This window comes from Dromiciops gliroides, chromosome 3 (assembly GCF_019393635.1).
Source record: "Dromiciops gliroides isolate mDroGli1 chromosome 3, mDroGli1.pri, whole genome shotgun sequence".
Lineage (NCBI taxonomy): Eukaryota > Metazoa > Chordata > Mammalia > Microbiotheria > Microbiotheriidae > Dromiciops > Dromiciops gliroides.
The window spans coordinates 333695110-333721872 of NC_057863.1; the positions used below are offsets into that span (position 1 = coordinate 333695110).

A 26763-nucleotide genomic window follows, 5' to 3' on the forward strand; every position below is an offset into this window, starting at 1 on the left:
ATTTACAGAGAGGACCAATGTGGGGATTTGGTTTGGAAGACAATCTAGTTGGGTTTTGAGAGATTTCCTTTTATTTTTAAAATTTGCTGAATGAAGGAAGGACTAGCAGGAGGGGCATACTAATTTTGGTTTTAATTCTTGTTACTTGAAAAAATAAAAATAATAAATTATTTTTTTAAAATAGACAGGCAGGCAGATTCATTTAAGAACTCCAAGCTTTGAAAAAAAAAAGAAAGAAAAGAAAAGAATTCTTTGCCAGACAAAAGGATTCACTCAAGGGTTCCCTCTGGCTTTTAGGATCAGTTACAAACTTCTTTAATTTTTAAAGGCCTTTCCAATGTGTCCCCAGACAACCTTTCCAGGGTTATTGCAGATATTCTTTCATACACTTGACACTCCAATCCATCTAGCCATCACTGTTCTCTTTATATTCCATTCCCTTCCTCATCTCTGTGCCTATGCATTGGCTGTCCCTTATTCCTATTCCCTACTCCACATCCCCCTCTATTTCTTCAAGACCATCTTCCACAATGAAGTCTTTCCAGATCCCCTCAACTTTAGGTGCTCTCCAACCAAACTGCCTAGTGTTTAACTACTTTGGTTTTATATGAATCTATTCTCTTTATTTTAATTCTATTGTCTCCCAATTAGAATGTAAATTTTTAAAAGAAGGAACTAATTCAGGGGCAGCTAGATGGTGTAGTGGATAGAGGACCGGCCCTGGAGTCAGGAGTACCTGAGTTCAGATCTGACCTCAGACACTTAACACTTACTGGCTTGTGACCCTGGGCAAGTCACTTGGCCCCAATTGCCTCACCAAAAAAATTAAAATTAAAAAAAAAAGGAACTAATTCATCTTTTTCTGTGTATCTCCAGTCCTTAGCGCAATGTCTGACACATAGTAGGTGCTTAATAAATGTATGTTCATTGACTGATTGATTCAAATTATTGAATGATAGATTCAAAGTCTATCAAGTTACTGCTATATGCTAGGCACTATGTTGCGTACTAGAGGAGAGTCTTAGCCACAGTCCCTGCCCTACAGGGATTTCCACATAGCTTCACATGTTGAAAGACAAGCTCTGCTTGATTTCAAGTAAATTTAAATACTAGCCAAAAAAAAACATCAAAAAAGTCTGTATAATAAATACCTTTCCTCCATAAACTCATAGAATATCAGTGTTTTAAGAGGCCAAAGTCTCACCTATTCCTTGGGGAAGTGAGTGAAAGAGAAGAGTACTTATCATTATTAAAATTGAACAAGTATAATTGAAAAGAAAATTTGGAAATTTGGGGCTATTACCTTTCAACATAAAGTAAACACTCCTGTTTTGTTTAATTAGTACTTTCCAGAAGCCTTCCCTGGACTGAACCATTCACTCAGAGAACAGAGGTTTGCTTCTTCTTGACCACTTTAAAAAGGGGTTTGGAGGAACATCTAATTGCCTTATTATATGACAATACTTTACATTCATGTTCATGAATTAACACATGCTAACAGGTGAGCAATAAGTCATTTCTACAGCCAAGAAGGCGGTGCTTTATTATGATCCACCCTTGCACTCCTTGGTTGTGAGGAGTGCCTGCCTCCCTTTAAAAACTGGAGTCAGGATGACTGATCTTATCATTTCATCACTTCAGTTCCAACATCTCTTTCTGCAAAGCAACTACTGCCAAAATGATGACTGGAGGCTTAAGTGAGACTAAAGCTGCAACTCCAGAAATCCAGAAGATTGTTGATGAGGTAAGGAGGTGCATTATATGAAAGGAAGGATTTAACTGAAAATAATGGATTCTATTAACTTGATATCGCCCCCCCACCCCGCCAAAGTTTGTCAATTGTGTTACTCTTTTCAAAGAATTAGTTCCTAGGTTTGTCTATCATCTCTATGATGTTTTCATTTGCAACTTTATCTATTGCAGCATTTTCTGTGGTAGCAAAGAACTGAAAACAAAATCATTGGTCATTGATTTGGAGGATAGCTAAAAAAAAATGTGGTACATGAATGAAATAGAACATTCATAAACCATAAGAAATGAAGAGTATGAAGAATTTAGAGAAGCATGAGAAGACTTACATGAGATGATGCAAAGTGAGCAGAAACTGACAAAAATATATACACAATGGGCAACAAGAATGTGGGTCTGGTACAGTGACAATAGCACTGAATTAGAAGTCAGAGCAAGTGGGTTCAAATCCTACCCTCTGACACTATCAGTATGACTTTCATAACTTGTTTAAATTCCCTTGGGCCCCAGTTTCCTCAAATGCAAAATGAGGGGATTGAAGTAGGTGATCCCTGATGTATTTTCCAGCTCTAGATTTATGATTCTATGAGGCAAAATAGAAAGGACAACAAAAAAAATAAAACTGAATACCATTTAATTATAATGACCAAACCTGGCCCCAGAGAAAAGATATGAGAAGGTGCTTTCCTCTCTTCTTTGCAGAGGTGAGGGACTACAGGTGTTTCCTAAACTGTCAGACATGGTTAAGTTGGTTTTTGTTCAACTTCTTTTTTCCCCTTTTAAAAAAAAAATCTTTATTACACAGAATGACTCACTGGGGAGGAGGGAGAGGAAGACTAGATCCAGAAATAAAGGTTATGTAAAAGCAAAAGGCATCACTTTAAAAAATAAAAATATATGCTTCTCTGGATTCTGAAGGTAACATTCAGAATGGCTGCATTTGGCAAGCAGAAATTTTAGAAAACATGGGAAATTCCACCTATCAGTAGAGGATGAATTTACCCAGTGTTTGCTGTACCTTATGAAATCAACCAAAACAGATAGTTTGGCTTAATTCATGGACAAGAAGCTGATTGACAAAATGAGAACTTTTTCTTTTCTACCTGATTATCAATCCTTTTGTTGCCAATTATAATTTAAACCAATTACAAGATCTAGGAGTAGTTATGGTGCCACTAAGAAATCATTGATTTATCAGACTAAAAATATACAATCAAAGAAAAAAGAAAATAATGGTTTTGTGATGAGAGAATACATAAATACTATGGAATGAACCAAGGTATTTCTTCTATTAAGATCTTCTTTTTAATCAAGAAATGTTTAACATTTTAGAACCAGCATCTAATCCAAGATCTCTTGCTTAATCTGTAAAATCAAGAGATTAGAATCATGATCTCTTCAGGGCTCTTTCAGTGCTAACATTTTTCTGATTTTCTGGGTGGAATTGATCTGTAACTAAAGTATAGGAACATTAACAGGTTGATGAACATAATTTCAAAACCACTTGAATAACCTTTGGATTATTTTAACACCAAGAAGATATAGAATAAAGCCATGTTGCAAAAGAGACCCTAATGGCCTCCGACCAATAAGTCAACCTACAGGCACTTTCCAAGCAATAAAAAGGATTCTGATGGTGATAATTCTAATCTTTCTCACCAAAATGATAAACTGTGTTTCTGTCCTAGTTGTCACCGACAGAAAGAAATTTAGTAGTGATGTAGGCAGAAGGAAGGGACAGCTATGTGGTGTAGTGGATAGAGTACTGGCCTGGAGTCAAGAGGACCTGAGTTCAAATCTCACCTCAGACACTCACTAGCTGTGTGACACTGGGCAAGTCACTTAACCTTCATTCTCCTGCAAAATATGAGAGAGACAGAGATAGAAAGAGAGAGAGAGAGAGAGAGAGAGAGAGAGAGAGAGAGAGAGAGAGAGAGAGAGAGAGAATGATCTCTAAATATCACAGATACGTTTAGGAGCTGGCTTCCCTTATGTGTCTTCCCTATGCAGCTTCCAAAAGTCTTTCTTTCCTCTCCCAAGAGGGTCTTTAGTCTCCATGTTTCATTCCATGAAGGACCTCTGGCACCAACTCTATCAATAAAATCCCTTATAGAGAGATGTAGCATCACACTCATCCTTCTTTCCAACAGTGAAGAGTCCATTTTTCCCCTGCATAAAAAATATTATGCAAACTGTCCCAAGGTTGAATGAAATCCCAGTTACAGGAAAATGACAAAGATAATACATGCACTATGTACTTCAGGGTTCTTATTTAGATCAAATGAGATCATGACTGGAAAGCATTTTGTGACCATAAATGGTGGTTCATATTACTATTTACTGAGAACAATGAATGAAATTCTGCAGGCTACATGCAATACAACAGTTAGCCTAGAGACCCTGCATACAGAATCTATTTGTTTCAATTTATGAACCAGTTGCATGCCAGAAGGATGTCTGTGGAGAGAGAACATGGTGTAATGTGTAGAATTCTCAATTTAGAAATGAGATCTGTGTTTGAATATACACATATATGTGTATGTGTGTATGCTATATACAATAATTTCATTTGATCCTCACAATAACTCTTTGAAAAAGATACTATTTCCCCCATTTTACAGAGAAGGAAACAAGAGCTACAAGAGCTTGGCTGACTAATTCAGGTTCACAGAGCTAATTAGAACCTGATTCAGGATTTGAACCCAGGTCTTCCTGATTTCAAGTACTGAGTACTATGCACTGTGTTGGGTTGCTTTTCAAGGGCTTTGATGGGAGATGCTGAAGGTATTTCTCGATATTTTGAATTTGAAGTTATGATAAAATTCAAGTGGAAATGTCCCTTGATGTCACTGTCAGAGGTGAATTCCTGGCCTAGTGTGCCTTGAGTTCAGCTTGGTATAGCAAATCTTATGTTCTTCTACTATAATTGGAGCAGATCTGAATGTTTCTAACCATTCAAGCAGTCACAGGCTGAACAATCACAGATTCGTGACAGCAAAAGAGATCCTTTCAGGGGGCAGCTAGATGGCGCAGTGGATAGAGCACCGGCCCTGGATTCAGGAGGACCTGAGTTCAATTCCAGCCTCAGACACTTAACACTTACTGCTGTGTGACCCTGGGCTTAACCCCAATTGCCTCACCAAAAAAAAAAAAAAAGAGAGAGAGAGATCCTTTCATTTGCTCAGCATTTAGCAAATTATTCCTATACACAAAGTACTGTGCTAGGTATTGGGAAAGATGCAAAGGTGAATAGAACATAGTAGTTGCTGTTGTTTGTCCTTTGTTCTGGAAGAGGACCATGACATCAGGGTGTTGTCATGACTTGCAGTGAATTCGATTTAAGTGAGGGAGGGCTGTGCAAGGTGACCAACCCCACTCTTTCCTCCAGAGCCATGTAGGTCCAGTGGCAAGATATATATCAGGATGACTGGAGATGGCCCCAGATGTTTAAGGCAATCAGGGTTAAGTGACTTGTTCAGGGTCACACATAATAAGTGTCTGAGGTAAAATTCAAACTCAGATCCTCTTGATTCCAGGGCTGGTACTCTATCCACTGTGCCACCACCTAGCTGCCTCTTAGGGCATAGTACTTGTCCTCACAGAAGGTAAAGGGGCCATTTTAGATGAGAAATTGACCTGAAAATATTTTTTAAACCCTAATTCTGCATTTAAGCAAATGAAGTACTTGCCCAAGGGTCTCTGTGACAGCTCCTAAATTTGTCTTCATGCCCACATGGAACAGAGTTAAATTATGGGACATTGAAAGACTTTACACATTTTCATTCTTCAATGTAACTTACATGCAAAAAAAAATATTAACCTTGAATGTTTACTTGAGTAAATTAACAAGCGTCAAGACAATATGCCACTGCCATGGAAGATGTCTGATTAGAATGGGGATTCCCTAAAGATGGTGAGGTTCTCCAGATGCTCCTGTTTATGAATGACATTGTGCAGGTTGCATCAAACCCTGGAATATTTGCACCCCTGTCCTATTTATTTTCTGGAATCTTCTATATGAGGAAGGATATGTTAGAATCTTCCATGCTGAGAGTTTCCATGTCCCATTTTTGACAGTAGAAAAGAGTAGGAAATTCTAAACAATGTCCAGAAATCTAGAGAAATGGGTACTTCACCCGTGGACATGGATAGACAAGAGCAGAAGAAGAAGACTGTATGGATTTTGATCTGCACCTTTGGAGGGAATGTCCAGAGAGATTCTTAACGTATCAAAGCAAAATTGAATCTACATAAACCATTTAAATCCTAATATGTCAAAGCCCGTTTGTGTGTTTCTGTGACTTTAAGGAACTCGGAGAGCCATTGTCCTATGAGTCCAGCTCTTCTGCTGTGAATTTCATATCATTAAGTACTTACAGTTAATTGTAGATGAATGTAAATACTGGCACATACTGAATTTTTATGCAGTATCTGAAATTCAGGTACAGGAACTTAGAATACAGCAAGAGAAATAAGACAACAGTAACTGCAAGATGAGAGAGACAGAGAGATGAGCAAAGTTCAATATATTGAAGTTAATTTCTTTTGGGGGGAAGAGGAGCCTTTCTTTGTATCCCCTGAGCTTAATACATGGTCAGGCATAGAGGAAGTATTTAATAAACACTTCTTGCCTGAACTGCATGACTTTAGGCAAGTCATTTATGCTCTCTGGGCCTTGGTTTATCAACCTATAAAAGGGGAGTGTTAGACTAGATGACTTTTGAGGACGTTTACAACCCTGAGATTTTATGATTCTAAGAAACCCATAAACACCAATGGAAAAACAAAAGAAAATAATAGGAAAGAATAAAGCAAGTATGATTCCTTTGCTCCCTTTTCTCCTATGAGAACAGACAGTAACATAGCTCTTCAGGGAGGTTGCCTACACTTAATTGCCCTGACTAATAAGCAGTTAAATTTGGTGAGGCAAATATGCATTTGACTTTCAACAAGATCAAGGCCAAAGTGGTTCCAGCCTAATCCTGTGGGTTTAATCTAGATCAGATCAGCTTGAGAAAACTCATTCTTACAGTAGTAGCCTTGGGATGTTTGAGCCAACCTTAAGCCATGGAGTCCTGAAGACTCCTACAAGATTGTAAAATGGGTATTCACTCCTCTGGTGCAGATTGCGACCCCTCTATCCATATATGTTTTATGAATTTCTGTGGGGAAAAAAAAATCACCTGACAGCCACCTTCCTCAATATAGACGATAGTTATACTGGTACCTAACTAGGAATTTCTCTGGAGGTACAATTTCTCTCCTATGGATAGGCTATAGGATTCTAGATTCAGAACTTTAAAAGACCTCAGAGTAACTTAATCTAACCCTTTCAGTGAGTGAAGTAAACAGCACATAGCCATCAAATAAATATGACCAAGACAAAGAGCCAATGTGCATCAATTTCAGCTAGACTGTCTCTTCATTTTCTTAAACAGTGAAGTTCTGAGGGCTAAATTGTTTTTTTAAACTTCAAGGATTAAACAACCTCTGAATAATATTCCCCAGAAACACAGAGTGGGACTGGAGAAAATGTGCTGATTCTGGAGTTAGGAGATCTGGGTTCAAATCCTACCTCTGACACTATCTGACAAGTCCTTTAATGCCTCTGGGCTTCAGTTTCCCCATTTATAAAATGAAGGGGTTAGAATAAATGGCCCCTCTCTGGGGTTCTTCCAGCTCTAGACCCATGATCCTACCAATAATGAGTTGTGTGCATACTTCAACAATAGTTGGCATGTGGAATTTTTTTTAAATAGTTGGCATATGCCACCAGGGACCCACCCTAAACTTTCTTATCCCTGTATACTGCTCCACCCTTGAGATCTTAAACAAGGTCCTTCCTTATTTGGATCTCAGCTTCTTTACCTGTCACCTCACCCATTTCCCCATACTTGCTGAACCTGCTTTTCACCCACACTGGGACCTCCAAGCACTCAACCTCTCCCACTTTATTAACTCACTATTGACTACTCACTAGTGACTCCCTACCCATTCCAGACTCTGTGGTCAGTCACTTTTAATGTTGCCTTCACTATCCTAGGCTACCATGACCTTTTGCCATTCTAAATTTTAATTCAGGATCAGTCTCAATGTCCATTTTGTCCTCCTTTTCTTTAACCTCCATACATTGTTAGACACAATAATCACCCTCTCTTTTAAAAAATGATATATTTTGTCTTTTTCCATCACTTTTACCTCCTATAAACTCCCCCATGTAGGGAGGCATTCCTTAAAAGAAAGAATAGAAAAAGAAAAAATTCAGAAAATCTAATCAACACATTAACCAAGTCCAACAGGATTTTGACCATTTGACACTCATAAGTCCCCACTGAGAGAGAGAGAAAGATCATCTCCTCTTTGTCAAAATTCTCTCTTCACTTGGACTCTGTATTACTATACTCATCTGGTTCTCCTACCTTTGCAAACAATCCTTCTCTTTTTTCTTTTTCCTCTGCCTTCTGTCCCTTTATTTTCAGTATTCCCCAAGACTCAGACTTCAGCCTTCATCTCTTTTCTCCTAGATCAACTCATTCTCTGTAATTTCACCTCTTGAACAGTGGCTTTGTAATCCTGGAGTAATCTCTATCATAAAACCTACTCTCCTGAATACTCACACCCTAGTCTAGACCAACATTTAATGAGGGGCCCCCAGCCATACTCACCTTTCCTGGCTCCATTCATTCTCTGTACTTCTCTCCTACTCTCCATCTTGCACCCCCTCCCTCCACTTTCACTTTTCAGCATCCTTTTATGTGTTCTCTTTCCCTGTCCTATTTGTTTATATTTGTCCCCCTAACACTTGGCATGGTACCTGGCACATAGCAAATGCTTTATCTATAAATCTGTACTCCCTTCCTTTCCCACCACTCCAACTATGACCTCTATGCTGGTTGACTTCCAAATTCCAAATCTAGTTCTTTCCCCCCAACCAAACTCAATTCCCTTGATTCCAGCTACCTAAAAGTCTTTTCCACTCAGACATGCTACTGTGAGCTCAAACTCACCATGACCAAAAGTCTCCTATAAATTAACACCCCTTCTAAATCTTCCACCCCTGTCAGTGACACCAATAGTTTTCCCAGTCATCTTTCTCTTTTAATCAATCTACATCCAATTCATCAAGGAGGATATGTTTCCTATCCATTTCTCCTTAGTTATATTGTTTCCTCTCCTCTAGGCCCTCATCACCTTACTCTTGGATTACTCCATTAGTTGGCCTGTCTGACTCAAAGCTCCCCCCTATTAAATCCATGCTCTATGTTCCTTAAATATTTCTAGAAACAACCCATCATTCTTCTACTCAAAAAAATCTCCCTATTTTCTGTTGAACTAAGTCCAAACTCTTCTACCTTGTTTTCCAAGCCCTCCACAAGTGGGTAGCTCTCTGCCTACAACAATACCACCAACAAAAGTTGGTAACCACTTGCAGTCTCTAGAGCATTATGCTAAGTAGTAAGGGAGAAGCCAGTTGAGATAAGATATAGTTCCTGCCCTCCCAGAGAAGGAGCAATTAGAATTAAGGGACATGGGTTCAAATCCCACTTCTTCCATTTGCTATATATGTGACTTTGGACGAGTTTTTAAACTTTTCTGGGCCTCAGTTTGCTCACATGTAAAATGAGAGGGTCAAGGTAGATAATGTCTAAGGTCTTTTCCCACTCTAATCTGTGTTTCTATGATCAAAAGTGCCTCCTATCCTGTCTAGTCATGGCAACATATGCCCATTCCTGCCTCCTTTTATTTGTTTTTGTTCTTCCACCTAGCCCCACCCCCTAGCCCCAACAACCATGCCCCGGATTTCCCTCCTCTCTTCCTTACACCCAATGAAATCCTGGCCCATCCATCAAGACCTCACAGAGCAATAATTGAGCTCCAGGTAGCTGCTGAGGGTAGAGGGAGATCATGAAGACAAGTGTGATTGCTTACAGTACCCTCCCTTCGATGAGAAAAAAGAGCCCTAGCAGCAATTCAGTCAGACCTTGGTCCACTGGTCTGCCCAGAATGTTCCCAGACATGCCAGGACCCTAGGTTTCAGGCAGGTTAATCCCACATTTCATGAGAAGCCCAGAAAAACAGTCCTTCAGTGATGTGTGCTATATGGTGGGAGAATGAGGCAGCTCACTGGATACCTTCTCCAGAATGGCCAAACTGGTAACTCAAACTGGTATCCCAAAGGTATCTGGAACTCATTGTGTCTAAAACTGTACTCCTTATCTGTTTCCCAAAACCCTCTTCTCTTCCAAGCTTCCCTGTTTCTACTGAAGGCACCACTGTCCTTCCAGTCTCTCGGGTTTAAAACCTCTGCATTACCCTCATCTCTTCACCCTCCTCCAGCCCATATATTGAATCACTTGCTAAATCTTGCCATGTTTAACTCCACAATTTCCTCACATCCAGCCTCTTCTCCCTACTCACGGAGCTACCACTTAGGTTCACCTCTTTCCTATATTATTGCAACAGCCTCCTAACTGGTCTCCCTGCCTCAAGTCTCTCACCACTTTAATCTATCTTTCCTACTGCTGCCAAAGTAATATTCCTTAAGTGCGGGTTTGACAATGCTTCTCCTAAATTCACTTGTGCGGCTTCTTATTACCTCTAGGATAAAATTTGAAGTCTTCTGTTTAATTTTTTTTTTTTTTTTAGGGAGGCAATTGGGGTTAAGTGACTTAAAGGAAACCACAGAGTCCAAAAGATAGAGGTAAAGGAGAGTATTTCAGGATGTAGAATGATTCACCCAGGGTCACACAATGGCAATTGCTCAGCAGTCATTTATTAAGCACTGGCTATATGCCAGGATCATATTAAAGTCTGGGTATATAAAGACAAAAATGAAACATTCTTTGCCCTCAAAGATCTTACATTCCCTTAGCAAAGACAAGCCGCATATAACTGTATACAAAGTAAATACATGGTCATTTGGGGTGGGGATGCATTAGCAAGAAGGGGCATCAGGCAAGGCTTCTTGTAGAAACTGCCACTTCATTTTGAAAGGGAGACGTGATTTTTAAAAATGTCTTCCTTTTTCTAGTCTAATATTCTTTGCACTTCATGTCACCTTCTGCCTATTACTTCTAATGATAGGTTGATTGATCAAAATGAAAATATTGTCAGTAACTGTATCGGCCTATTTTGTTGTGGGTTTCTGCATAGACATTCCTCAGTGTCTATCACTATGGGTATATTTACTCTGTAACTAGGTATATGTAAAAACACCCAAGTATATTCATATGAGAATGTGGTTAACTGATGTAACATTGTGGTAGATACTTCTTTCTGATACAAACTCAGGGCAGGGATAGATTTTGGATATTTCTTTGGTTTGTTGGCCTTTTGGCCACACTCAGATGACCTGGAAACTTCAGGATGTACCATTCGTTAGAGAGAGCCAGAAACTCTCTTTATGGGCACTCCAAACTCAAAATATGAACTGATTTATTTACAAATGATTAGAATTTTCAACATGCTAGAAAAAAGTGATGATACATGCCACCACCCATCCGATCAACCTAATTCTGTCTCCCTCTGCCTCTTCCACTCCACACCCCAATATCTGCCTAGTTTTTATGACTTGTAATACTGGGATTACACAAACACACACACACACACACACACACACACACACACAGGCCTTTCACTCTTTGCCTCCTCTTCTGTGAATCATTTTTCTGGCTGCTTCCCTGACTGTCCTTTCCAAAGCCACCTTAAACACTCACATATGCCACCACCACAACCACCACCACTATTGATAAATGGTGAAAAGGGAGCAGCTAGGTGGCACAGTGGATAAGGCATCGGCCCTGGATTCAGGAGTACCTGAGTTCAAATCTGGGCTCAGACACTTGACACTTACTAGCTGTGTGACCCAGGGCAAGTCACTTAAACCCCACTGGCCTGCAAGAAAGAAAGAAAGAAAGAAAGAAAGAGAGAGAGAGAGAGAGAGAGAGAGAGAGAGAGAGAGAGAGAGAGAGAGAGAAGAAAGAAAGAAAGAAAGAAAGAAAGAAAGAAAGAAAGAAAGAAAGAAAGAAAGAAAGAAAGAAAAAGAAAAAAGATAAATGGTGAAAAGATATAAACAGGCAGCTTTCTGAGGAAGAAATCTAAGCTATTATTAGCCAGATGAAAAAAAGATCAGAACTGCTACCAATTAGAAAGAGTAAAGCATTTCTAAGTTATCACCTCACAACCTATCAGGCAAAGAAGCCCCAAGTAAAGGGATGTGGAAAATTCTGGAAAGGCTCTGGAAAACAGGAACATTAATGCATCACACTTGGAGTGAGAAGCAAGCTGTTGGGGATAAGGGGGCAGATTCTCAGCTACATTTGCAATCTTCTTTCCACCCTTCTGCTTTGTATATAGAAATGCTCATCTTAGTTGGTGCTTGTAAAGTTCATAATAAAAAGGGAAAGGAAAAAATCAGGAAGGAAAAGAATAGCATGTCCCAGAATGGTTGGTTGTCTGGTTAGCACACTTTGTTCCTTTCTCCTATTTGGGGAGTTACTTACACCATTGCCCTGAGCCCTTCATTATTCCTCCTCCTCATCCCTGCCCCAGGTTTGTCTGCTACCCCCTCCCTAGAAACTCCCACAAGAGAGCCCCCAGCACTCATTCTGAAACTATTTCAAAGCTAGTGGAATGGATGCTCAGAGACTGTTCCAGAATCATCCCAGACAGCAATATCTCCTCCCATCACTATGGAGTCTAAGATATTGTCTCCTGTGCCTGCTTTCATCTGTTCCTCACAATTCTATGAGGCAGAGTGGAGCAGGGAGTATTGCCCATTCCTCCCAGACTCTACCTGCTGAAATCTTTCTCCTTCTTCAAGGCCCTACTCAGGTTGACCCCCGTCCCCAAAAAGCCTTCCATGATCTCTCAAACAATATGATCTCTCCTTCCTTAAAGTTCCTAATAGCATTTAGTCTAGCCCTCTTCTCTGCTCCCTTGAGCCCTATTAATCTGGGTATAGGAGGTATTCCTCACATATTTGCTTATAAGCTCCTTCACTTAATAAACTTTAAGCATCTACTATGTGTAAAGCAGAGGAATTGTACTGTTCCTTAGTGTTCAGCACAATGTCTTATATGTACATTGTAGAGGTTTCACATGTTTGTTGAATTGATTTACTTTGACAAATGAAGTCCTCACATTCAGAGAAGTTAAGTGACTTGCGCAAAAGCTAAAAGCTAGTAAGTATTAGGGGTCATCTGAACCTTAGTCTCTTGACTCCAAGTCCATGGCTCTTTACCTCTGATCATGCTGCATCTCACTAAATGTGGAGGATTATGTTTGTTTCTGGCATCCATGGTTTATGAAGGATACTGATGGTTGAAAGTGTCCAAAAGAGGGTAACAAACAAAGTGAAGGACTTGGAGTCCATGCCACATGAGAATGGACTGAAGGGCATGGGAGTGTTTAGCCTGGAGAAGAAAAGAATCAGGGAGGACAAAATATCTACCTTCAAGTGTCTGAAAGCCTAGGGCAATCAGACTGCTCAGTGGAGAGAGTGCTGGGCCTGGAGTCAGGGAGACTCCTCTTCCCTGAGTTCTAACCCGGCCTCAGACACTCACTAGCTGTGTGACTCTGGGCAAGTCACTTAGCCCTGTTTGCCTCAGCTGCCTCATCTATGAAATGAGCTGAAGAAGGAAATGGCAAATTACTCCAGTATCTCTGACAATAAAATCCCAAATAGGGTCACAAAGACATAACTGAGACAGCTCAACTACAACAAATTCGGAAGCTTATCATTTGGAAGAAATATTAGATTTGTTCTGTTTGGACCCAAAGGGCTAATCCAGGAACAATGTGTGTAAGTTGCAAATTCGGTCAATTAAATGTTCAGAGGTAAAATGGACTGCCATGTGGAGGAGTGATGCCCTTTCTTTGCCCTTCAAGCAAAGGTGGTTATATTAGGGATTCCTTTCAGGTACAGGTTGGACTAGACAGCCACTGAGGGTCCAATCCATCTCTAAGATCCCTGCTTCTCTGGCTCTACAACTTTGTAAGGTCATCATAGGATGGCAGGATCATAGGTCTAGGCTGGTGTCCTTTGCCTCTGTGTGTGTGTGTGTCATGGATCCATTTGGCATTTTGGTGAAGCTTAAAGACCCCTTCTCTGAGCAATGCTTTTAAATGCATAACAAAAAAGTAAGATGACTTTACATAAAAGGAAGCCAAAGTTCAGTGATAAAAAGATGTGATTTTTTTCCACATCTAAGTTCATGGACCTCTGAATCCATAGATTCCTTGGGGGTCTGTGGACCCCAGGTTTAGAACCTGTAGAACTAGAAGGCCCATCAGAAGTCATCTTGTCGGGGCAGCTAGGTGGCTCAGTGGATAAAGCACTGGTCCTGGATCCAGGAGGACCTGAGTTCAAATCTGACCTCAGACACTTGACACTTACTAGCTGTGTGACCCTGAGCAAATCACTTAACCCTCATTGCCCTGCCAAAAAAAAAAAAAAGAAGTCATCTTGTCCAATCCCTCATTTAACAGATGATGCAACTGATGTCAAGAGAGATGACTTGCTCCATTATACACAAGTAGTAAATGTTCAAGGTGGAAGTTGAAACAAAGTCCCCAGACAGCAGAGGCAGAGCTCAGAGCTCCTTCCACTATACCTGTCAGTGTAGGCACTCTCACGACCATTTGCAGATGAGGGCAAGGCATTTACACTTGTTACAATAAGTTCCATTCATATTGCTGTGAAGGCCAGCGATGCCTACGACTTCCATACACTTTTTTTTTTCTTTTGGCAGGGCAACATGGGTTAAGTGACTTGCCCAGGGTCACACAGCTAGTAAGTGTCAAGTGTCTGATGATGGATTTAAACTCAGGTCCTCCTGAATCCAAGGCCAATGCTTCATCCACTGCGCCACCTAGCTGCCGCAGGCATCCACACACTGTTAAGGCTTCTCATAACACTTAGCTATAAACCGTGGAAGTCCTATTCCAATGCATTATCACAGTGTGGAGGTGACTCTGGGTTCTCCAAAACTACACTAGTGGAGTGTAACCTCTACAGGCCCTACCTAGCCAGAAAGGCCTGCTGACAAATTGTATGCCTGTTGACCAAGGACTAGTTTAGATGAGTTATGAAAGGTCCATTCAAAGAAAAATAAGGAACCAGGTCATGTATGCATATTGGCCACAGCCATTTGTGAAGACCATCTATGGAGTGTTTGTAATCTAGGTAGGCAGAAGATAAGCCCACACTGACAGAACTCTGTGTGCATGAAACATAGCTTTATAACTCTCTCCCCTGTCTTTCTTCAGGGGATTACCAACTAACTACTAGTGGAAAATCCAAGAGTGTATGCTTGTGTAAAATACCACAGATTAGAGGAGAAGTTAGAAGTCAACAATTTTAACACTGCCTGGAGGATTAGGGTGTGAGGCAACCCCAGGAAGGCCAGGGCTCAGGTCCAAAGTTGTAAGGTCTGATAATACATAGTATGGTAAGAGGGAAGTTGGGAGTGGGGTGCTCTTGTTTTCCTGACTCTTGCTTGCTAAGAAATTTTAAAAAGTTATTTTAATTCTTTTCAATGAACTAAAATCTATTTTCTCTCCTTCCCCCTACCCAACTCCATTGGGAAAACAACACAAAACCCTTGTAACCAACATGCATAGTATTGAATGAACAATTTTCATTAGGGTTTCACCCTAAAGAAATAAGATAGGCTTAGGAAAAATGTAGCAAAAGGAATTTATTATTCTATCAAAGGAATACACATTGTGTGGGCCTGCCCTGAGAGAGCTTGGGCTGTGCTTAACCTTTTAAGAACAAACTTTTCTAGCAAGAGAAGTTAATTCTGATAGTTTTCAAAGGGGTCATGGACTAAATGCTGAGTTTACAATCCATTTGGGATACTGATTTCTAAGAGAGATCAAAGCATGTGTTTTTGTTAAAATCCATCTGGCAGGTGAGGCAACTTCCCTACCAGAGGACTGTCACACTTACCAGTGAGGTCCACTCTCACGTATATCTCTAAAGGAAATGGAAATCATGGGAACTCTCAGATTTATATAGTCATAGTGGATAAATTCTTCTATAATAATTGAGTAAAACAAATTTCCACATAGAATATATTTTATATTTAAATAATTAGATCTCCATCTGCACACTGAGTGCATCACCTCTCGGTCAGGAGGTGATTTGGCTGGAAAATGTTATCCCTGGTTAACTGGTCCTAGGGAAGACTGGCCTGAGAGAGGATTCCTGTGGAAAAGAGGTCAAAAGACTCTTGGAAAAGGATGGTGACAAAGGCATAACTACTGCCAAAAGGAGATGAAGGGAAGTTAGAGTCCAGAGAAAGTGGGACTCACTGCAAAATGCAATATACTAATTTAAAGTTTCATAAGTGCCAAGGTCCCTGCATTATGGTAGGGGTCTGTGGGTAGGGAGTCTGGGACATAGGACAAAGAGATTGTATAGCTTCAGGTGCAGCTGCTTCTAGGGGCAACTATCCTTGAGTATAGCCAAATATTGTAGCCAATTCCTAATTGGTGGATGTAAGGGAGGTGGTTTCCTTTCCCCCCTCACTAGATATAATCACCAATGTCATTCTCTTCCAAAAATATAATCACAAAATCTAAAATATTTAACTTATGACCCACACAAATCTATGAATAAGTCTCTTAATCAATTTGGGAGGATTTGTAGCATGTGGTCACTGGATAAAAAGCAAAAGACAACAGAGGAAACATTTGGTGAAGAGCTAAGAGACTCAGTCATATCCCTTGGGCCTATATATATTTTTAAAAAGCAATTCAAGAGGGAAAGTAACAAGTATTTATTAAGCACCCACTACATGCCAGGCACTGTGCTAAGAGCTTTACCATATGATCTCAGTTAATCAGCCACCCTGGGAGAAAGACCCTATTATTTTCTCTATTTTGTAACTGAAGAAACTGAGGCAGAAGTTAAGTGACTTGCCCAGGGTCACACAGCTAATAAGTGTCTGAGGTCATATTTGAACCCAGGTCTTTGTACTAGGGACCCAGTGCTCTATTCATATGTCAATTCATTAAGCAGGCCAGAAGGACAAGCTTAGGAGATAACTTAGGTGGGGAAGGATTTCTCCTCCCCACCCCCAACTCCAACACAATGGTCCATGTCAAAGGAGCCCCTGGAAGCAACGGTCAGTAAAATTCTATCTGGAACCTGAGACAAAGACTGCAGGTCAGAGCTGGATACTGAGAGGTTGTCACTGTTGGGAGAAAGCAGCTTCAAAGAATGTGACCCATAGCCCCACCCCTAGAGGAGAGGAGAGCACTGCTTATGGACTCATGGGAGCAGCAGGCCCTGAGACACCAACCCAGCAGCCTGCCAGGCAGAGGCATGCACCTAAGATGGTGGGGGGGGGGGGGCTCTCTGGGGTCTCTTGGGAGAGAAAGGACTGATAGGACATGGAGTACCAGTAGTTGTGAGTTACCCTTGTCCACAACATTACTGAGGCACATCTAAAGGATACACACATAGAAAAGGGGAACTTACCTACTTAGGAAAAAACAAAACAAGCCAAACTATCAGTTATTCCCAGTTGTCTATAAACACAAGCTCTTTAGCCTAAACCCAAGGCATCTGGCAATCTGATTCCAACCTACCTTTCCCACCTCCTGGAAGAAGCCTTTCCCAGGCCTCTGGACAATATTCCCAATTTATCCCTGTTTATATCTTCTTTGTTTTTCTATTATTGGTAGGACTATATACAGATTAGCCACTGAGGTATCATCCAAGTGAGATTCTGAGACTCTGTTAGGATCCTTAGCAACTCAGATTTATAGAATCCTTACCAAAAGATGTGCATTGTAGCCTCTGAAGGAACACTAGCCACCCATTACTTCAGTGGTCAATCAATCAATCATTTATTCCTTGTCTGGAGGAAATAGTTGCTTTTGTCATTGATTCCTTCCTTTGGAAATTATTTTTATGTATTTGGTGTTTACTAATTCGGGTAAATATTGTATTCCTTCTAGTAGACTGTAAGCTCCTTAGAGGAGGGGCTGGTTATGCATGCATGTGTTTATTCCCAGTACCTAGCACAATGCCAAAGACACAGCAGGCAAAAACATTGATTAAAACAATGAAGTTATTAATTGTTTAATGAATTGGGGGAAAAGAAGGGTTTGAATAAATTTTACATTTTTATCAGTGTTGCATTGGCTACTGAGTAGACCAAACCTGATTTTACTTTCAGATAACTACTAAATTCTTTACTCTCCTCTCTTTTCTTAAGGTAAAGCCTCAGTATGAAGAAAAGAGCAATGAAAAATTCGAGCAATTTGAGGCTGTGAGTTACAAAAGCCAAGTGGTTGCCGGGGTCATATACTATGTAAAGGTCAGTATTTAACAAGTCACTTAACTCTAACATACTCTATTCAGTTTTATTTCTATTTGGATGGATGCAAAAAGTGTTGAGATAGTTTGTCCTCTTCCCATTTGAGTAACTGGAGAAGATAAAATGTGTCTGCCCAAGGAGAAATATGAAGTGATGGTATGGTTACCGAGAGAAAGTGAACAAGGAGGAAGGGATTTGGGGAAGAGATTCATGTCAACCTGGGGAGAAGAGGAGGACTAACCTAGTAGGTTTTGACTTCATATTGAACCTGAGAGATGGCAACCAAAGAATGGATGATGAAGTGAAAGGGAAGAAGGGGTGGAAGAAGGGAGAGAAAAAGAGAATAACAGCTCTCCCTAGCCCCTCACTTTAAGTAGCTGGGCAACTGGAGAATAGTAAGGCCAAGATGTGATTAATGGAAATGAGTTTCTATCAGGGGAAGTTCTCAAGTTAAAGACTGTGACTGAGAATTTACATAAATGCTTTACACACTCATGATTATTCATTTGGGGAATTCCATTTGCTTTCATGATTCCTCGAATAAAATGTTAGCCCAAAAAACTGTGGATTCCATGCTTGCAAGTAGAGAGTGTCAGGATACATATCCCAGGCTTTCCTGGATAGGAACTCTAAGATAAAAGTGAGAGAATTCACAAAGTACTGGGTCTTTCATGTCATGATATTCTCTGAAACGAGATTTATATGTTTATGTCCTGAACCCAACAACCACATTATATGTTGCTTGAGAGTGAGCACCCTGTCTTATATCAGAGCTTCACCAAATGTGAGTACTAGGTCACCATGGACCCTAAGCAATTCCATTGGTGCCCAGGATTTCAAACACACCCTTATCAGAAATTACTGAAATATACTTTTCTTTTTCCAGATCCTAAACACATTTGTGTGGGGGATTTTATCCAAATTCATAATGGACTTTTATCATTAAAGTAAATTCTGGGTGTGTGAACCTTCTTTATTTTTTTAATAAACATTTTTATTAATTTTGAGTTCCAAATTCTATCCTTGCCTCCCCTCACCCCTCCCTGAAATGGCAAGCAATCAGATATAAGTTATATATATGCAGTTATTGGAGGGTTTTTTCCCCTTGGGGCAACAGGAGTTAAGTGACTTGCCCAGGGTCACACAGCTAGTGTCAAGTGTCTGAGGCCGGATTTGAACTCAGGTCTTCCTGAATCCAGGGCCTGTGCTTTATAAACTGCGCTAGCTAGCTGCAGTTATATAAAACATTTCCATATTAATCATTTTGTATAAGACTCAAATACAAGGAAAAAAAGAAAGAAAATTTAAAATGGCCTGCTTCAGTTTGTGTTCAATCAATATCAGTTCTTTCTCTGGAAGTGGATAGTATGTTTCATTATTAGTCCTTTGGGATTGTCTTGGATCATTGTATTGCTGAGAATAGCTACATCATTCATAGTTCTTCATCCAACAATATTGTTGTTACTATGCACAATGGTTTCCTGATTTTGTTTACTTCACCGTATATCAGTTCATATAACTTTTCCAAGGCCTTTCTGAAGTCATTCTTCACATCATTTCTTAAAGTACAATAATATTACTTTACACATCAACATTACCACAACATACCATAACTTGTTTAGCCATTCCCCAAGTGATGACATCCCCTTGATTTCCAATTCTTAGCCACCATAAAAAGAGCTGTTTTAAATATTTTTGTACAAATAGGTCCTTTTCTCTTTTTTAGGATATGTGAGCCCTCTTTACCAACATAGATCTAAACCCATCAATAGATGGGTTTGTTGATTAGTCCCAGGGAGTTGCTTGGGGCCTAAGGTGGTTAAGTGACTTACCTAGGATCATATAACGAAGTGTCAGAGTATTTGAACCCTCTCCTGGCACAAACCCATCAGTCTATGTACTGCAGCATAATTTTTAAAGAACTATATGGGGGGCAGCTAGGTGGAGCAGTGGATAAAGCACCAGCTCTGGATTCAGGAGGATCTGAGTTCAAATCTGACCTCAGACACTTGACACTTACTAGCTGTGTGACCATTGGCAAGTCACTTAACCCTCATTGCCCTGCATTGTAGGAAATTCTGCATCTAAGAATATATCTAGGTATAGCTAAATGTAATAATGTAGAAAATATACATTATATGTCATATATATGTGTATGTGTATATTATATGTTTGATATATGCATAAAATTTTATTATATATCACACAAAAATGAACCCTCTCTACTAACACAGATCTGAACCCAACTCTTGACTTTGTTGATCAGTGCTAGGGTGTCACTTGGATGGAGCCTACAGTGGTTATGTGACATACCTCTCCAAAGTACTACGTAGCTATCCTCTTTTGCCAAAGATAGGACTTTGCTAGAGACAGTGTGCTAAGTGCTACTTTTTGGGAGGGGAATGGGAGATGAAACACCACAGATGGGAACAATGAATAGATAGAGCTATCCCTCAGGGAACCCAGCATTGGAAGGAAGGCACAAGATGTACAAAGGCCACAATGTTTTCAAAGAGGATCAGGTAAAAGTAAAAAAAGGGGAAGCCATATTTTTGTATGACACATGATCTTTTTTCCTGTACATTTCAAAAGATAAAAACCCTTAAAAAATAAATGAAACTAGGGGCATCTAGGTGGCGCAGTGGACAAAGCACTGGCCCTGGATTCAGGAGTACCTGAGTTCAAATCCAGCCTCAGACACTTGACACAGTAGCTGTGTGACCCTGAGCAAGTCACTTAACCCTTATTGCCTGGAAAAAAATAAAATAAAATAAATTTCACATCAGAGGTCCAGGGCTTCTTAAATTTTTTCCACTCACCATCCCTTTTTGCCCAAGAAATTTTTTCAAGACCCCAGGCATAAAGGTATGTAAAATAGGCATACATAATCTTTTACCGTTGCCACAATTTTTGCAACTCCCCATTCAGAAGACCCACAGTTTAAGAAGGTTTGATCAAGTCAAAACCCCTACCTAAAACATGAATGCCCACACAAAGACCCTGAGGATAAGAGGTGCTAGATGGAAATCCATGGGACTCATTCTCCACTTTTCTTTATTTACAGGTAGCTCTTGGGAAGGAGCGATATTCACATTTGAAAATATTCCAACCTCTCCCTCACACAAATGAGCCATTGGAGTTATTGGACTTCCAGACCGGCAAAACCAAGGATGATGAAGTGACTTACTTTTAGAGGCACAATTGAGAATGCATTTTGGTTGCTTTCATGAGTATACTGTATCAATAAGCATGATTGAAATAAAATATGGATCGTTTTAAAGTAGATTTTGATTTGTATGATGTATTGCTTAGTTTTTTTTCTTAATGATTTATTTTTCCAAATTACATATAAAAGCAAATTTTGACATCAATTTTCTTTTTTATAAATTTGTGAGGGCAACTAGGTGGTACAATGGATAAAGCACTGGCCCTGGATTCAGAAGGACCTGATTTCAAATCCAGACTCAGACACCTGACCCTTACTAGCTGTGTGACCTTGGGCAAGTCACTTAATCCTTATTGCCCCACAAAAAATTAAAAAAAAATTTTTTAAAAACCAACTTTGTGTTCCAACTTCTTCCTCCCTCCCCTCCCACCCCTACCCTTAGAACGCAAACAATTCAACATATATTATACATGAGTAGTCATGGCAAACAATTCTACCTTATCTAGATTGTGAGAGAAAACAGATAAAAACAAAACTTTAGATTAAGGAATTGTCAAAAAAAAATGTGTTTCAGTCTGTTTTCAGATACCATCAGTTCTTTCTCTATAAATGTACTACAACTTTCCTAAGTTCTTCTGAGTTATATTGGATCATTGCCTTGCTGAAAATAACCATGTGCTTCCCAGCAGATCATCTTTCACTAATGCTGTTATTTTCTTTACAGTACATTTCTCTCTGCTTCAGTTCATGTGGGTCTTTCTGATAGTATCCAACTTTTATATAGTATGTATTGGTTAGTTTTAATCAACATTCCCTTTTTTCCTTTCTTTTTTAATTTTTTTGTTATAAGGAATAGCTCACTGGATAGAGGAAGGGGAAAAGATATATTCAGAAATAGTGACATGAAACCAAAATAAATTAATTAAAATGTTTTAATCAATTCTGAAATTATTTGCTTTAAATCATTTTACATCTCAGCTCATCCCACAGCAGATACTGGCATTGCAATAGTCAAAAAACATTAAGAAAATCTAAGCAAATCTGGGTATTACCCTTTCTGGACTCCTCCCCAAACTTGTAGTTATGGGTGGAGTTCCCAGATAAAGGATTCTATCCCAGGTACTAGGGGCAACCCTGTGGGTCAGCCTCCCTAATACTATAGCTCATGAACCCTCATTAACCATCAGCCAGTAGATACAATTAGCAAAGACATTTACTCAGATGGCATAGCAAAAATAGTAGTTACTGAACGTCACCCCTCCCTCCCCCACCATTAACCTGGGACATACTCTCCCACAAATACACAAATGTCCAGTGGAAAAACTCTAAAAACTTAGAGTACAGTGATAGTGAGGTATACGTGTAGGATACATGTGTGGCAAAGCCAACTCAAAACTGCTGGTACTGCATGACCTCAAAATTGTTTCTCTCTGGATGGAGTTGCTCAGCTGGATATCCAGGGGCTTCTCTCCATAATCTGATTCTCTTCTCTGTTCCAAGGACTCCTTGAAGCTGCTTCCACTCCGAGTAGCTGTTTCTTTATATCCATCTCTTTCTGAAGGTAGACCAAAGTGGCTGAGGTTGAAATGACACCTATTCCCTGCTGCCTGCACTAATGAGTAGTATTTACTTGTCAGTAACAGTACCACCTGGATGATTTCAAGGCATTTCCTCATCATAAAAAAGTTACACACCCCTTCCCTCTTAGAAATCTTTTTCGAATCTGCTTCTCAGCTAATTTCTTATTGAATCATCTTTCCCCCATTACTTGCCACAGTTCTTCTTCATGTAGTTGGTGTTTAATTAAAGATTCTTGAGAGAGGCAACTTCCTCACTTAGGCTTGTGCTCACCTAATCTGGGAGAGAGCTAAAAGCTTCTTCTTATAGCCTTCTAGCTCCAGTTCCAGTGAGTCAAGAGAAAATGGAGGGGCAGCTAGGTGGCCCAGTGGATAGAGCACCAGCCCTGGAGTCAGGAGGACCTGAGTTCAAATCCGACCTCAGACACTTAACACTTACTAGCTGTGTGACCCTGGGCAAGTCACTTAACCCCAATTGCCTCGCTAAAAAAAAAAAACAACAACAACAAAAGAGAAAATGGAAAAGATGCCCATTTTTTAGTTTGCTTCTGTCTACTTTTCAATAAGAGAAGCTTTGAACACTCAAAATTTCTTTTATAACACCACCATCTCCACACTGTGTCCCTCCTGTATCCACTCATCCCCAAGTGACACTTCGGCATCCTGCATCTACTCTGAATTGTCTAGCAATGCCACCAGTTTCTTTTCCTGCTTCCTAATCTTTCTGCTGTTCTCTGTGGACTTTCATGAGGAATGGGCTTTGGTATTTCATTCTCCTTGATATACCAGGTCTACCTACAAAGATCATGAAGCTTTCTTTTACTATGGTAACAGTTCCCTCCTACGCTGTATACTAATTTTGACTCCTGCATGGCTGCATTAGTCAGAACCAGGCAGTCTTATTTGCCTCTGTAGGATGTTCAGGAAATCAACTTTTGAAGGGTTGCCTGGGGTGGAGTACCCACCTCTCATTTGAATTACACTGTGGGGGCAGATAGGTGGTACAGTGGATAAAGTACTGACCCTGGATTCAAGAGGACCTGAGTTCAAATTCTGACACTTACTAGCTGTGTGATCTTGGGAAAGTCACTTAATCCTCATTGCCCCACAAAATTAATTAATTAATTATTCAATCACTTAATTAATTAATTAAACTACTCTGTCGGTCCACACTCTTAAAACTATAGTGCATGGGGTTTTAAAAAAATTTTACATAGCTATATTTTGTTTTGTAACTTGAGTCCCCACCAGTGCTTTTGCCTTTAACAGTCAGTCATTTGACACAATTAACTCAAAGCTAAGTCATTTACTGAAATGGTGTTGTAAGAATCATACCTATAAAATATTCCCCCCATAAATCAGAAGTATACTCTACCCCAAAACCTCACATCCCTGGAAAGAGTGAACACACAATTAGAGAACAAAATCAAGGGGGAAAAAAAGTCAAGGAGACATACTTCTATTGTGTTGGGGTCCGATATTTTTTCTCTTCTCTTGATGTCTTCACAATGGACACAATATTTCTACTGGGCATGGCTCATTTCCTCTCAGAGCCTGCCCCCTGGCTGTGAGGAGTCCCCTATGGGGTAAGTAGCTACACTGCCAGACATGGTGATAGACAGGGAAGGGGAAAGAGAGAGAAAAATGTCTCCCCTCTCTCCTCAAATGAAGAAGGAGTTATTTTCCTTCAAGAGCTGAGTGGTTCTTACATGGCTCCTCCAAAGATCAAACCCCTCAGAGGCATCTCCTGCATTGACTTTTGCCTGCATAGTGTTTTGCTTTTTCAAGGGCCACCAAAGGTATGGGGATTCTTCTGTCAACCCAGAATGGCCCAATAATGCCATCAAGCTTAACTAAAGAATTTCTTCACATCTGGGAAAGTGGAAACAAAAAGTAGTCATTTCTCTGCCCTTTGTTTAAGACCTTATCACTTTATTGTCTATTAAATGCCCCATGAGCTCCTGTGATTTCATCAATTAAGCTTGAGGGAATCTCCAGATCAACTTTTTTTTTTGGGGGGGGGGGGGACAGGACAATGAGGGTTAAGTGATTTGCCCAGGGTCACACAGGTAGTAAGTGTCAAGTGTTTGAGGCTAGATTTGAACTCAGGTCCTCCTGAATCCAGGGCTGGTGCTTTATCCACTATGCCACCTAGCTGCCTCCTGGATCAACTCTTTCCCACTACATTAGTATTTTTCTCCATTCTTTTATTACCTTGCACATATGCTCTATTCTTCCAGTAGAATGTAATATCCTTAAGATGAGGGATTGATTCATTTCTTATCTTGTTTGTTATATATCCAGTATCTTAATAAGCATTCATTGAGCTGAATTATCAGTGTTTTCCCCTTGCATTTCAGGATCCAACACCAGGTAATCAATTTCCTTTTATGTCCTTTCATAAGCACTAAATATTCTATTGGCCACACAAATTGCACCCCATCTCCACCCCTTCCAAATTTATTACAATTTTCCTTAACACCCTGAAAATGTCAATAATAATCACCAAAGTAGAAGCATTTTCAAATCTGTTTAAATAGTTGAGATTATGGGTAAAGATCTAAGTTATCCAGGGTCCAAAAAGAGATATGATCCAGTACAGCAGTTCTCAAACTTTTTGGTCTCAGAATCCCTTTACACTTTTGGGGGGGGGGCGGAATGAGGGTTAAGTGACTTGCCCAGGGTCACACTGCTAGTAAGTATCAAATGTCTGAGACCAGATTTGAATCCAGGTCCTCCTGAATCCAGGGCTGGTGCTTTATCCACTGTGTCACCTAGCTGCCCCAATCCCTTTACACTCTTAAAAATTGCTGAAGACCGCAAAGAACTTTTGTTTATGTGGATTATATGTATCAATATTATGATCCCAGAGCTAGCCCACCATTCACTAGACCTACCTCTTAGCAAGATGAAGTCATAAAGCTATCTACCACAACACCTAACTGCTTCCAATGTTATGAATAAACTGTTCTCAAAAGAAAAATGCAAGCAATCCACAACCATTTGGGAAAATTCTCCAAATTATACTATTCATGATCATAATAACAGTCACACAAATCAGTGCCACTCTGAGGTTCTACTATTAGTTTGGCAAAGATGACAAAAAGGAAAACAACAGTTATTAGAAGAGCTGTGGATGAACAAGACCTGTACACACACTTTTAGAAATCTTGTGAATTGGTCCAAACATTCTGAAAGACAGAAAATGGAAATGAAAAGCAAGGGTGGGGAGGGGGCAGAGGAAGGTACCCATGTAGGAACTTGGTGGTGAAGTCTGGAGAGTGAAATATGACTGGTCTTGCCCTTTTTTCAAAATGGAAGTTCTCTCCAAGGGGGAAAGAGGTAAAGGGAAGTTGAAACACAATAACTAAGACCAGAAAGTGAAGCATGGATAATCTGGGACTCTCAAATTCAGTTCCTGGGGCAATGGTTTCTCTTACAGTTCTGCATAGCTACCAACCAGCAGATGGCATCAGCTTCCCCATCTCCCGCATTCCCCATCACTTCCTACCTCACCTCCCCAGTCAGCTTGGAGTCCAAAGATTCTGAAAAGCTCCCTGCAAATGGTGTCTCTCCACTAGTTACCTCCACAAGAATCCCTAGCCTTTTGCCAGAGAGAAGCCTTTGTCGGTAATGGGCCCTGGCCTAGTATTGATGAGAGGATGCTACAGTTTGCTTTTCTGAGCAAGAGAAACACTTTTCTCTTCACATTTCTAGGGCCAACTGGACAAAAGATAGCCCCTTCATGGATTCCCTCTTGAACCAAGGTTCCTGCTGACCTCTGAATTCAAAGAAATTTGCCTAGGTGTGAACTGTTGTTTGTCCTTCATTCTCAAAGAGTACGACATCCTGTGATATCATGACATGCAGTGAACTGGATTTAAATGAGGGAGGGCTGTGTAAGGTCACCAAGCCTCTCTCCTCCAGAGCCATCTGG

The 26763-nt window shown here is 40.1% G+C and overlaps 1 protein-coding gene across 1 annotated transcript; it reads left to right on the forward strand.

The window, feature by feature from the left end:
* The first annotated feature begins 1641 nt into the window (after window positions 1-1641).
* LOC122751255 (leukocyte cysteine proteinase inhibitor 1-like) lies at window positions 1642-21348 on the forward strand. Its single transcript, XM_043998240.1, has 3 exons — window positions 1642-1744; window positions 17982-18083; window positions 21148-21348. Exons 1-3 carry the CDS (start codon window positions 1679-1681, stop codon window positions 21274-21276), a joined length of 297 nt encoding a protein of 98 aa, XP_043854175.1. The 5' UTR covers window positions 1642-1678; the 3' UTR covers window positions 21277-21348.
* The last annotated feature ends 5415 nt before the right edge of the window (window positions 21349-26763 follow it).